The sequence below is a fragment of the Ranitomeya imitator genome, chromosome 1 (assembly GCF_032444005.1).
Source record: "Ranitomeya imitator isolate aRanImi1 chromosome 1, aRanImi1.pri, whole genome shotgun sequence".
Taxonomy (NCBI): Eukaryota; Metazoa; Chordata; class Amphibia; order Anura; family Dendrobatidae; genus Ranitomeya; species Ranitomeya imitator.
Window position 1 is genome coordinate 281,017,041 of NC_091282.1, and position 14,765 is coordinate 281,031,805.

General features: G+C 43.8%; 1 protein-coding gene across 2 annotated transcripts in view; it reads left to right on the forward strand.

Moving 5' to 3' along the window:
* LOC138669066 (E1A-binding protein p400-like) overlaps positions 1 to 14,765 on the forward strand; it is a 242,603-nt gene that overhangs the window by 128,380 nt on the left and 99,458 nt on the right. For both annotated transcript variants that reach the window (XM_069756070.1, XM_069756071.1), the window contains 5 exons: positions 41 to 205; positions 11,418 to 11,500; positions 12,015 to 12,304; positions 12,429 to 12,631; positions 14,568 to 14,737. In XM_069756070.1, coding sequence (XP_069612171.1) covers positions 41 to 205; positions 11,418 to 11,500; positions 12,015 to 12,304; positions 12,429 to 12,631; positions 14,568 to 14,737 — 911 coding nt within the window. The remainder of the gene's footprint in view (positions 1 to 40; positions 206 to 11,417; positions 11,501 to 12,014; positions 12,305 to 12,428; positions 12,632 to 14,567; positions 14,738 to 14,765) is intronic.

Genomic DNA, 14,765 nt, shown 5'->3' on the forward strand with positions numbered 1-14,765 from the left:
GAATTGTAAAGTTTCTTATGGATTTTTTGTACATTGACAGGGAGCGTTCTTCAGATTGTTTCGGCTCCTGGGCAGCAGTATCTTCGCCCCCCCGGGCCCTTAGTAATGCAGACAGTGCCTCAAGGAACTTCCATTCAAAATGCAATAAATGCTTTAGGAAACCAGCACCCTGCCAGCAACATACCTTCTCTGACTTCTCAAACAGGTGTGGTAAATTGTGTCATTTGATATATTAATTATGCAAATTGCCTCTTCTGAGAAAAAGAGGACTTAAACTCTATAGCGCCACCTATTGGAAGTAGCGATCCTACAAGTCACAATCAACTCTTTAGCGAGTCGTGCAATATGACTTAGGATTAAAGCCAAATCAGTATCTCAATTCGCAGACACGATGTTTCGGGCTGTTGGCCCTCGTCAGTGCGAAGCATGAGAACTGATTTGGCTAGGTGAGAGGCTCTGGACTGGGGTCTAAGGGGTATCGTTTCTCCTTGTGGAGAGTGACATACCATCTCTGGCTTGTCAAGGTAAGGAGGCTTATTCGCCATGCAGAGGAGCGTTGCATGGCGAATAAGCCTCCTTACCTTGACAAGCCAGAGATGGTATGTCACTCTCTACTTGATATATTAATTAATTTTATTAATTTTTGTGACAAGACAGAAAAAATGCCTCAGATTTGATTAATTCTTTTGGATATTACTAAATTAGATGGTGGTCGTAAACTACGAATATGAAGGTTACCACCTCCAAAAGTGAAAACCAAATACAAAGTTAGGCTGCTTGTACACATACACAAAACACTAACTGTTCTCGCATCGGAAGGCCTAACCCTACTGTGGGGTCTCCCAACCTGAGCTAATTGCTTCATATAAGACTATGATCACTGGTGGACACAGACTAAAAAGGCCCCCTGTGGAAGAACAATATATGTGCCATTTGAAATCCATCATAATGAACAATTACAACTGCTCTGGAGGCTGGAATAAGACCCCACACCTCATGGGCCTGTGTGGTTGCACCAATGATATGTCTGCCCCTGCCTATGGTACAGATAACTCAAGTCAGGATATCTGGGTCTTCTGATTAGAGCACTGGCCATGATCTTGGACCCTATGTAAAACCGTCCTTAACCCCTTAGCGACCGCCGATACGCCTTTTAACGGCGGCCGCTAAGGGTACTTAAACCACAGCGCCGTTAATTAACGGCGCTGTGGAAAAAGTCCATAGCGCCCCCCAGAGGCCGATTTTCTCCGGGGTCTCGGCTGCCGAGGGTAGCCGAGACCCCAGAGAACATGATTCGGGGGTTTTTTAACCCACCCCGCATTTGCGATCGCCGGTAATTAACCGTTTACCGGCGATCGCAAAAAAAAAAAAAAAAAGCGATCTCTTTTTAATTTCTCTGTCCTCCGATGTGATCGCACATCGGAGGACAGAGAAAAGGGGTCCCAGGTGGCCCCCCAATACTCACCTAGCTCCCCCGATGCTCCTCGTGTCTCCCGGTGGGCGCCGCCATCTTCGAAATGGCGGGCGCATGCGCAGTGCGCCCGCCGGCCGGCACCGGGAGAATCTTTGGGGTCTCGGCTGCCGGGGGTAGCCGAGACCCCAAAGAGCACGATCGGGGTCGGTATTACCGACCCCTGTTTTGCGATCGCCGGTAATTAACTGTTTACCGGCGACCGCAAAAAAAAAAAAAAAAAAAAAGTAAAGTGTAATTCTCTGTCCTCTGATGTGATCGCACATCAGAGGACAGAGAAATAGGGGGATTCGGGGACCCTAGCATACTCACCTAGGTCCCTGGATCCTCTTGCTGCTCCTCCTGGCCGCCGGCAGCAGAACATGGCGGACGCATGCCCAGTGCGCCCGCCATCTGTCCCCATCTGCCGGCCGGCAGGAGAACAGCAGTTGGGGCTAAAATTAGGGTTAGGGTTAGGGGTAGGGTTAGGGGTAGGGTTAGGGGTAGGGTTAGGGGTAGGGTTAGGGTTAGGTTAGGGTTAGGTTAGGGGTAGGGTTAGGGGTAGGGGTAGGGTTAGGTTAGGGGTAGGGCTAGGGTTAGGGCTAGGGTTGGGGCTAAATTTAGGGTTAGGGTTGGGGCTAAATTTAGGGTTAGGGTTGGGGCTAAATTTAGGGTTAGGGTTGGGGCTAAACTTAGGGTTAGGCTTCTTTCACACTTACGTCGGTACGGGGCCGTCGCAATGCGTCGGCCCGACATACCGACGCACGTTGTGAAAATTGTGCACAACGTGGGCAGCAGCTGTAGTTTTTCAACACATCCGCTGCCCAATCTATGTCCTGGGGAGGAGGGGGCGGAGTTACGGCCACGCATGCGCGGTCAGAAATGGCGGATGCGACGTACAAAAAAACGTTTCATTGAACGTTTTTTTGTGCCGACGCTCCGCCAAAACACAACTGATCCAGTGCACGACGGACGCGACGTGTGGCCATCCGTCACGATCCGTCGGCAATACAAGTCTATGGGCAAAAAACGCATCCTGCGGGCACATTTGCAGGATCCGTTTCTTGTCCAAAACGACGGATTGCGACGGAATGCCAAACGACGCAAGTGTGAAAGTAGCCCTAGGGCTAGGGATAGGGTTGGGGCTAAAGTTAGGGCTAGGGTTGGGGCTAAAGTTAGGGTTAGAGCTGGGATTAGGGTTAGGGTTTGGATTAGGGTTCGTATTAGGGTTAGGGTTGGCATTAGGGTTACGCTTGGGATTAGGGTTAGGTTTGGGATTAGGGTTAAGGTTAGGGTTGTGATTAGGGGTGTATTGGGATTAGGGTTAGGTTTGAGGTTAGGGTTGAGATTAGGATTAGGGGTGTGTTGGATTTAGGGTTTTGATTAGGGTTATGGTTAGGGTTGACATTAGGGTTGTTTTGGGGTAAGGGTTGTGATTATGGTTAGGGTTAGTGATTAGGATTATGGATGAGGTTGGGATTAGGGTTAGGGGTGTGTTGGGGTTAGGGTTGGAGCTAGAATTGGGGGGTTTCCACTGTTTAGGTACATCAGGGGGTCTCCAAACACGACAGCCAATTTTGCGCTCAAAAAGTCAAATGGTGCTCCCTCCCTTCTGAGCTCTGCCGTGCGCCCAAACAGTGGGTTACCCCCACATATGGGGCATCAGCGTACTCGGGATAAATTGGACAACAACTTCTGGGGTCCAATTTCTCTTGTTACCCTTGTGAAAATAAAAACTTGGGGGCTACAAAATCTTTTTTGTGAAAAAAAAAAATATTTTTTATTTTCACGACTCTGCATTCTAAACTTCTGTGAAGCACTTGGGCATTCAAAGTTCTCACCACACATCTAGATAAGTTCCTTGGGGGGTCTAGTTTCCAAAATGGGGTCACTTGTGGGGGGTTACTACAGTTTAGGTACATCAGGGGCTCTGCAATCGCAACATAATGCCCACAGACCATTCTATCAAAGTCTGCATTCCAAAAAGGCGCTCCTTCCCTTCCGAGCTCTGCCGTGCGCCCAAACAGTGGTTTACCCCCACATATGGCGCATCAGAGTACTCGGGATAAATTGGACAACAACTTCTGGGGTCCAATTTCTCTTGTTACCCTTGTGAAAATAAAAACTTGGGGGCTACAAAATCTTTTTTGTGGAAAAAAAAATATTTTTTATTTTCACGACTCTGCATTCTAAACTTCTGTGAAGCACTTGGGCATTCAAAGTTCTCACCACACATCTAGATAAGTTCCTTGGGGGGTCTAGTTTCCAAAATGGGGTCACTTGTGGAGGGTTTCTACTGGTTAGGTACATCAGGGGCTCTGCAAACGCAACATAATACCCGCAGACCATTCTATCAAAGTCTGCATTCCAAAACGGCGCTCCTTCCTTCCGAGCTCTGCCGTGCGCCCAAACAGTGGTTTACCCCCACATATGGGGTACCAGCATACTCAGGACAAATTGGACAACAACTTTTGGGGTCCAATTTCTCTTGTTACCCTTGTGAAAATAAAAATTTGGTGGCTAAAAAATCTTTTTTTGTGGAAAAAAAAAATATTTTTTATTTTCACGGCTCTGCATTATAAACTTCTGTGAAGCACTTGTGCATTCATGGTTCTCACCACACATCTAGATAAGTTCCATGGGGGGTCTAGTTTCCAAAATGGGGTCACTTGTGGGGCATTTCTGCTGTTTAGGCACATCAGGGGCTCTCCAAACGCGACATGGCGTCCGATCTCAATTCCAGCCAATTCTACATTGAAAAAGTAAAACGGCACTCTTTCTCTTCCAAGCTCTGCGGTGCGCCCAAACAGTGGTTTACCCCAACATATTGGGTATCGACGTACCCAGGAGAAATTGCACAACAACTTTAGTGGTCTAATTTCTCCTGTTACCCTTGTGAAAATAAAAATTTGTGGGCAAAAAGATCATTTTTGTAGAAAAAATGCAATTTTTTTTTTTTCACGGCTCTACGTTATAAACTTCTGTGAAGCACATGGGGGTTCAAAGTGCTCGCCACACATCTAGATAAGTTCCTTAAGGGGTCTAGTTTCCAAAATGGTGTCAATTGTGGGGGTTTCCACTGTTTAGGCACATCAGGGGCTCTCCAAACGCGACATGGCGTCCAATCTCAATTCCAGCCAATTCTACATTGAAAAAGTAAAACGGCACTCCTTCTCTTCCAAGCTCTGCGGTGCGCCCTAACAGTTGTTTACCCCCACATATTGGGTATCAGCGTACTCAGGAGAAATTGCACAACAACTTTTGTGGTCTAATTTCTCCTGTTACCCTTGTGAAAATAAGAATTTGTGGGCGAAAAGATCATTTTTGTGTAAACAAAAGCGATTTTTTATTTTCACGGCTCTACGTTATAAACTTCTGTGAAGCACTTGGGGGTTCAAAGTGCTCACCACACATCTAGATAAGTTCCTTAAGGGGTCTAGTTTCCAAAATGGTGTCACTTGTGGGGAGTTTCCACTGTTTAGGTACATCAGGGGCTCTCTAAATGTGACATGGTGTCCGATCTCAATTCCAGCCAATTCTGCATTGAAAAAGTCAAACGGCGCTCCTTCACTTCTAAGTTCTGCGGTGCGCCCTAACAGTGGTTTACCCCCACATATGGGGTATTGGCGTATTCAGGAGAAATTGCATAACAAAATTTATGGTTACATTTCTGTTTTTACACTTGTGAAAATAAAAAAAATGGTTCTGAATTAAGATGTTTGCAAAAAAAAAGTTAAATGTTCATTTTTTCCTTCCACATTGTTTCAGTTCCTGTGAAGCACGTAAAGAGTTAATAAACTTCTTGAATGTGGTTTTGAGAACCTTGAGGGGTGTAGTTTTTAGAATGGTGTCACACTTCATTATTTTCTATCATATAGACCCCTCAAAATGACTTCAAATGTGATGTGGTCCCTAAAAAAAAATGGTGTTGTAAAAATGAGAAATTGCTGGTCAACTTTTAACCCTTATAACTCCCTAACAAAAAAAAATTTTGTTTCCAAAATTGTGCTGATGTAAAGTAGACATGTGGGAAATGTTATTTATTAACTATTTTTCATGACATATCTCTCTGATTTAAGGGCATAAAAACACAAAGTTTGAAAATTGCAAAATTTTAAAAATTTTCGCCATATTTCCGTTTTTTTCATAAATAATCGCAAGTAATATCGAAGAAATGTTACCACTAACATGAAGTACAATATGTCACGAAAAAACAATCTCAGAATCAGCGGGATCCGTTGAAGCGTTCCAGAGTTATAACCTCATAAAGTGACAGTGGTCAGAATTGCAAAAATTGGCCTGGTCATTAAGTTTACCAAATTGGCTCTGTCACTAAGGGGTTAAACTGCATCACCTTATAGAACTAATCTGTAGATGCAAACGCCTGTGACTTTGGTATAAAAACAAAGACATGTTCTATGATATAAATGTGACCATATAGGTATATAACTTATATTTTAATTACCATGTTCCATAAATATCTCCAAATATATCTCTGCCCTCTCCTTCAAACCAAACCATATATCCAAGCCCTTTTCACTTCCTGCTGACTCCAACTCAAAAATATTTCCCAGCTTTGTACATTCCTTTACCAAGAATTTGCAAAAACACTAGTGCATGCCCTCATCTTCTTCCGCCTCGATTACTGCAACACTCTCCCACCCCTACAATCTATCCTAAACTCTACTGCGCGAATACTCCACCTGTCCACCCCCAATTCCCTGGCTTCTCCACCCTGCCAATCCCTTCACTGGCTCTCCATTGCCCAGAGTTTCCAGTTGAAAACCCTAACCATGACGTACAAATCCATCCACAACCTGTGTCCTCCATACATCTGTGACCTCGTCTCCCGGTATTTACCTGCACGTTACCGCCAACCCTCACAAGATCTCCTTCTCTACTTCAAAACCAGGGATTCAAGCTTCAGGAGGCTAATTTGCATATTCCAGGTGCCTTCTGGGAGAAGCGAAGTCTCCCTAAGCTAGAAGATCGTTGGGTACAGCCGGGACCAGCTGCTTCGAAAGCATCACCAAACCAGGGATTCAAGCTTCAGGAGGCTAATTTGCATATTCCAGGTGCCTTCTGGGAGAAGCGAAGTCTCCCTAAGCTAGAAGATCGTTGGGTACAGCCGGGACCAGCTGCTTCGAAAGCATCACCAAACCAGGGATTCAAGCTTCAGGAGGCTAATTTGCATATTCCAGGTGCCTTCTGGGAGAAGCGAAGTCTCCCTAAGCTAGAAGATCGTTGGGTACAGCCGGGACCAGCTGCTTCGAAAGCATCACCAAACCAGGGATTCAAGCTTGAGGAGGCTAATTTGCATATTCCAGGTGCCTTCTGGGAAAGCGAAGAGTCTCCCTAAGCTAGAAGATCGTTGGGTACAGCCGGGACCAGCTGCTTGGAAAGAATCACCAGAATTTTTGCCTGTAGGACATTATTGCAAGAGAGCTTGGCTGAGTAGATTACACAAGAAGGAAAACACACAGCAAGTCAGCAGGATCTAGGAGCAACATGGCAGATGTGACAACCTACATGGTGAGCTGCAGCATGTGCTACATGTTCACAGATCGACCAGAAGAAGAATCCAATTTCACCTGTCAGAAGTGTAGACTAGTGGCCCTTTTAGAAGAAAAGGTGCGGGGTCTGGAAGAAAGAATAGCAACTTTGAAACTCATCAAAGAGAATGAAGACTTTCTAGACAGAACAGAAGCATCTCTACTGGTCACAGAAGGTGCAAAAAGTGTCAGAGAACCTCCAAAAGCAGATGAGTGGAAGCATGTGACCAAAAGAAGCAAGAAGACCATGGAGAAATCACCAACCACACAACTGAAGAACCGATATCAAATCTTTGTAGAGGATGAAGATGGCACACCCAAGAATGAAGCAATACCAGCAAGCAAAAAAGAAAAGGGCACACAGCAACAAGTGACAGCAAAAAGTACAGCCAAGAAGCAACGAAGAGTGGTGGTGGTGGGAGACTCACTACTGAGAGGCACAGAAGCAGCCATCTGCAGACCGGACATAACTGCAAGAGAAGTATGCTGCCTTCCAGGTGCGATGATCAAGGATGTGACCGATAGGATACCAAAGCTCTTCAGCTCCAAGGACGTCCACCCATTTCTTCTGATACATGTTGGCACCAATGACACGGCAAGGAAGGACCTACCGACAATCTGCAAGGACTTTGAAGAGTTGGGGAAGAAAGTAAAGGAACTGGATGCACAGGTAGTTTTTTCTTCTATCCTTCCAGTAGACGGGCATGGCACCAGGAGATGGAACAGGATCCTTGATGCAAACAACTGGCTAAGACGATGGTGCAGACAACAAGGATTCGGATTCCTGGACCACGGTGTGAATTACTTGTACGATGGACTCCTCGCCAGAGACGGACTACACCTTAACAAACCTGGGAAACACACATTCGCCAGAAGACTCGCTACACTCATCAGGAGGGCGTTAAACTAGAAGAAGAGGGGACGGGAAGAAAAACATTAGACTCGAACAAAGACGACCCAGGAAAACATACTCAGAAGGGAGGTAAGAACATTTCTAAAACAATCCACAGTGAGGAGATTGGAACAAAACAAAATCCTCTGAACTGCATGCTCGCAAACGCCAGAAGCCTGACAAACAAGATGGAAGAACTAGAAGCAGAAATATCTACAGGTAACTTTGACATAGTGGGAATAACCGAGACATGGTTAGATGAAAGCTATGACTGGGCAGTTAACTTACAGGGTTACAGTCTGTTTAGAAAGGATCGTAAAAATCGGAGAGGAGGAGGGGTTTGTCTCTATGTAAAGTCTTGTCTAAAGTCCACTTTAAGGGAGGATATTAGCGAAGGGAATGAGGATGTCGAGTCCATATGGGTTGAAATTCATGGAGGGAAAAATGGTAACAAAATTCTCATTGGGGTCTGTTACAAACCCCCAAATATAACAGAAACCATGGAAAGTCTACTTCTAAAGCAGATAGATGAAGCTGCAACCCATAATGAGGTCCTGGTTATGGGGGACTTTAACTACCCGGATATTAACTGGGAAACAGAAACCTGTGAAACCCATAAAGGCAACAGGTTTCTGCTAATAACCAAGAAAAATTATCTTTCACAATTGGTGCAGAATCCAACCAGAGGAGCAGCACTTTTAGACCTAATACTATCTAATAGACCTGACAGAATAACAAATCTGCAGGTGGTTGGGCATTTAGGAAATAGCGACCACAATATTGTGCAGTTTCACCTGTCTTTCACTAGGGGGACTTGTCAGGGAGTCACAAAAACATTGAACTTTAGGAAGGCAAAGTTTGAACAGCTTAGAGATGCCCTTAATCTGGTAGACTGGGACAATATCCTCAGAAATGAGAATACAGATAATAAATGGGAAATGTTTAAGAACATCCTAAATAGGCAGTGTAAGCGGTTTATACCTTGTGGGAATAAAAGGACTAGAAATAGGAAAAACCCAATGTGGCTAAACAAAGAAGTAAGACAGGCAATTAACAGTAAAAAGAAAGCATTTGCACTACTAAAGCAGGATGGCACCATTGAAGCTCTAAAAAACTATAGGGAGAAAAATACTTTATCTAAAAAACTAATTAAAGCTGCCAAAAAGGAAACAGAGAAGCACATTGCTAAGGAGAGTAAAACTAATCCCAAACTGTTCTTCAACTATATCAATAGTAAAAGAATAAAAACTGAAAATGTAGGCCCCTTAAAAAATAGTGAGGAAAGAATGGTTGTAGATGACGAGGAAAAAGCGAACATATTAAACACCTTCTTCTCCACGGTATTCACGGTGGAAAATGAAATGCTAGGTGAAATCCCAAGAAACAATGAAAACCCTATATTAAGGGTCACCAATCTAACCCAAGAAGAGGTGCGAAACCGGCTAAATAAGATTAAAATAGATAAATCTCCGGGTCCGGATGGCATACACCCACGAGTACTAAGAGAACTAAGTAATGTAATAGATAAACCATTATTTCTTATTTTTAGGGACTCTATAGCGACAGGGTCTGTTCCGCAGGACTGGCGCATAGCAAATGTGGTGCCAATATTCAAAAAGGGCTCTAAAAGTGAACCTGGAAATTATAGGCCAGTAAGTCTAACCTCTATTGTTGGTAAAATATTTGAAGGGTTTCTGAGGGATGTTATTCTGGATTATCTCAATGAGAATAACTGTTTAACTCCATATCAGCATGGGTTTATGAGAAATCGCTCCTGTCAAACCAATCTAATCAGTTTTTATGAAGAGGTAAGCTATAGGCTGGACCACGGTGAGTCATTGGACGTGGTATATCTTGATTTTTCCAAAGCGTTTGATACCGTGCCGCACAAGAGGTTGGTACACAAAATGAGAATGCTTGGTCTGGGGGAAAATGTGTGTAAATGGGTTAGTAACTGGCTTAGTGATAGAAAGCAGAGGGTGGTTATAAATGGTATAGTCTCTAACTGGGTCGCTGTGACCAGTGGGGTACCGCAGGGGTCGGTATTGGGACCTGTTCTCTTCAACATATTCATTAATGATCTGGTAGAAGGTTTACACAGTAAAATATCGATATTTGCAGATGATACAAAACTATGTAAAGCAGTTAATACAAGAGAAGATAGTATTCTGCTACAGATGGATCTGGATAAGTTGGAAACTTGGGCTGAAAGGTGGCAGATGAGGTTTAACAATGATAAATGTAAGGTTATACACATGGGAAGAGGGAATCAATATCACCATTACACACTGAACGGGAAACCACTGGGTAAATCTGACAGGGAGAAGGACTTGGGGATCCTAGTTAATGATAAACTTACCTGGAGCAGCCAGTGCCAGGCAGCAGCTGCCAAGGCAAACAGGATCATGGGGTGCATTAAAAGAGGTCTGGATACACATGATGAGAGCATTATACTGCCTCTGTACAAATCCCTAGTTAGACCGCACATGGAGTACTGTGTCCAGTTTTGGGCACCGGTGCTCAGGAAGGATATAATGGAACTAGAGAGAGTACAAAGGAGGGCAACAAAATTAATAAAGGGGATGGGAGAACTACAATACCCAGATAGATTAGCGAAATTAGGATTATTTAGTCTAGAAAAAAGACGACTGAGGGGCGATCTAATAACCATGTATAAGTATATAAGGGGACAATACAAATATCTCGCTGAGGATCTGTTTATACCAAGGAAGGTGACGGGCACAAGGGGGCATTCTTTGCGTCTGGAGGAGAGAAGGTTTTTCCACCAACATAGAAGAGGATTCTTTACTGTTAGGGCAGTGAGAATCTGGAATTGCTTGCCTGAGGAGGTGGTGATGGCGAACTCAGTCGAGGGGTTCAAGAGAGGCCTGGATGTCTTCCTGGAGCAGAACAATATTGTATCATACAATTATTAGGTTCTGTAGAAGGACGTAGATCTGGGTATTTATTATAATGGAATACAGGCTGAACTGGATGGACAAATGTCTTTTTTCGGCCTTACTAACTATGTTACTATGTTACTATGTTACTCCCCTCTTATACCCACTTCCCACAATCGCATACAAGATTTTCTCCTGTGCTTCCCCCTTACTCTGAAACGCTCTACTCCCAACATATCAGCCTCTCACCTACCATTGAAACCTTCAAAAGAACCTGAAGACCCACCTCTTCCGACAAGCCTACAACTTGCAGTAACCACCGATCGACTAAACCGCTGCACGACCAGCTCTACCCTCACCTACTGTATTCTCACCCATCCCTTGTAGATTGTGAGCCCTCGCGGGCAGGGTCCTCTCTCCTACTGTACCAGCTGTGACTTGTATTGTTCATGATTATTGTACTTTTTTTTATGTATATCCTTTTTCACTTGTAAAGCCCCATGGCATAAATGGTGCTATAATAATAAATATGCTTTAGTAAAATGGACAAAGACAGACAGTATATAATCATATAGACTGGAATTAAAAAGAGATTGTGCATTGTGTTGGTTTATATATTACAGGAATTCAAGGAAGAAGCATCATGCCTTATCCCAGTGCTGGCGATGTGGCATCTTCTCTGAAAAGCTCCCTCACCCCTGCACAGGTATGGTATTTATATATTAAATCGAAAAGTAGTTCTCATGTAAACCTTGAGCAGCATGTTCAGCAAATTAATGTACTAAAATACATTGCTGTCATATATACAGTTTATTGTGGAGTAAGTGTATTGCAGTATTGTATGTAGCTTAGATAGCAGCATTATTAGGATTATTAACCCTATCCTAGTTTGTGCAGTAGCATCCAGTGACCAGTCATCCCCGATTAGACGGCCTGCCTGCCACTTGGGTTGTTGTTTGTCGGGTGATCCGTCTGGCTGATTCACCGGACAGGCACATTACTACATTGTCAGTGCTTACATACTTAGCCCACTGTTAGGACTACTATAGCGACTAGATCACTGGCTTCAATTAAAGAGATCTCTCCTAACTACTGAGCAATTCTACAAATATTATAATTCTTTAAAAGGTAATGAGTATGCGTGAATCAATTCCGCTAATAAAGAATATGATTGGTTGCAATAGGATTTCTTGTCATTGATTTGTTTTGCTTTAATGCAGGATTTGATGGAAGAGAAACAGCGTGTATTAAGAGATCGCCTGGAGCGACTGTTTACCGGCAATGAACGGCGCTGCGCGCAGGCCCCCATTTACGGACGTGATCTATTATCGCTTCTTCAAATCCAATCTTCTCGCTTTCATCCACCTGAGAAAGAAACACAATGGGGATGGGTGGGATCTGCGAACTGTCTGCTATCGTCTCACTCTACCAGAGACATGAGAGACCCCTTGGGGCAACTCATTCTATCAACAGAGCAGCAGGAGGCAATACTAAGACCCCTTGAAAGGAGGTGAGTATTGTAGTTCACAAGGACACACCTTCATGCTTATACATGTATAGGGTTATAGTGGCAAAATATGAGAACTCTGTAATGTATCCTAGCTTTCACTCTTCATCCTTTCCCTGTTTGATAGTGCCGTTTGTGTAGTGCCTGCTGTCGTTGCTTCTCCTCCAATATTGGCAGTGCCGCATCCTCCTCCCTTGTATACCCACAACATGAAGATGCTGAGGCACAGAATGAAGGAGCAGGCCGCGCCATACCTGCAGTGTTTGCGAGAACGAACTACTCCTAATTGTGTGCAGACTCCTGACCTGCGGCTCATTCAGTGTGATTCAGGTTGGTTGCATGCTGCGAAGAGTCAAAATATGCCCAATCCAAACTGTGGCAGGGTTCATGCTTATTGCCGCCCAGTATTAATCCCCGCCTGCCCTTGTGCAGTGATGAGAAACGGGTGTTTAAAGGACTTTTACTGTAGTGAATGCTGGGGTCTCAGCTGTAGGCCTCCGAGTGCCTCCAACATTTGTCATCCTTTCCATCCATCGGTATTAAGGGGGGGTTTCCAGTTTGGGAAAACCTCTCTCCCATTGCTGCATTTTGGTTTAGAAAACAAACAAACTGTGCTTAAAGCAAACCTGTTAGCAGGATTGTGCACAGTAACCTACAGACAGTGTCAGGTCGGCGCGTTATACTGATTACAATGTTGTTTAATCTGTATTTTCATTTTTTACTTTATGATTTGCTCGTGTTACGGGGCGGCCTGTGGGGGTCTTCATGTGGTGCTCTGCTTAGATATGTATCCTTATTGGCTTATGACACTTCAGTGACCTGAATTTGATTTTGTGATATACATTTCTTGAAAAAAACAATTGTTATTCAAATTGATGTTTGAGCCAATTTTTTTTTTTCATCTTGATGGAGCCAATTTTTTTTCTTTAGCAAAATGGTGCGGGTACCTGCGCAGTAGCATCTATCACCCTCCAAATGATCTGATAGCCGCTGAAGCCATTTTGATTAAAATATACATTTTTTCTCAAGAAATTTATATTACAAAATCAAATGAAATATATGGATATTATAGATCTTGTCATGCTACAGCGCAGGCGCCGCCTGCATGATGAATTGGATTTTTCTTTTTCAAACAATATTATATGTAGTATGTAATATAGGGATCGGGTCACTGAGGGATCAGTGACCTGTCATAAGCCATACAGATGAATATGTAAGCATAGAACCACATAAAGACCCCCACAGGCCGCCCCAGAGCAGGAGCATATCATTAACTGAAAACTGAAAATGAGGATTACACAACAACCACAAGATGGATTTCATCAACCATGGGCAGCACGGTGGCTCAGTGGTTAGCACTGCAGCCTTGCAGCGCTGGGGTCCTGGTTCAAATCCCACCAAGGACAACATCTGCAATGAGATTGTATGTTTTCCCCGTGTTTGTGTTGGTTTCCTGCGGGTTTTCCGGTTTCCTCCCACATTCCAAAGACATACTGATAGGGAATTTAGATTGTGAGCCCCATAGGGGACAGTGGTGATAATGTGTGCAACCTGTAAAGCGCTGCGGAATATGTTAGCGCTATATAAAGATTATTATTATAATTAGTATGATTTTAATCAGTGTAACCGCGCTGATCTGACACTGTAGGTTACTGTGCACAATCCTGCTGACAGGTTCCCTTTAACTCAACCTTAGGCCCACTGATAGTTCTCTGCCGCTGCTCCCGTTTTCATTTATGTCGACAGAGCTGCCACCAATCAGTGAGCTCAGAGACTCTGAGCGGCTCATGCTGTCTATTCTGGCAAAGTCGCGAAGATCTGAAATTGACTTCAGCTCTAAAGACAATAACAAACAACTGGTAGAGTTGCGGAGACTTGACACAGGTCCTGGGGAGGGTGAGTAGAGCCAGTTTGTTTTTCTAACACAAACTATGCCAGGGAAGAGGGGTTTCCAAAACTGGAATACCCCTTTAAACATGCGTTTTGACAAAACTTTTGAAACTCCACCCTAACAATACAAAAAAAAGTTAATTTTATGTGTTGAGTAATTGACAGATACGTTGGGGAACTCCTTTCCTTCTGATCTCTGTGTTTTTTGCATCAGTCTCCCTCCTTTATGCGGTTTCTATTACTTCGCCATCAGTTTGTTTTGGCACACAAAGCTTCTCTTGCTGTCTTAACATCGCTGATTAGATGTTCCTATTAATCATTAATCTGACGTCTTGTAGATGTCTTTTCCACTTTACCGATTTCTTTTTGCACACAGGAAAGCTTGAAGCGTTGTCCATTCTTCTGAGAAAGCTGAGGTCTGAGGGTCGCCGTGCTTTGATTTTCTCTCAGATGCTGCTCATGCTAGATATCTTGGAGACCTTCCTGGACATCAACAGTTTCAGCTTCTTGAGGATCGATGAGTTTGCAAACTATGAGCAATGCCACGTATGTGATAGCTTATCTTGATATTAGT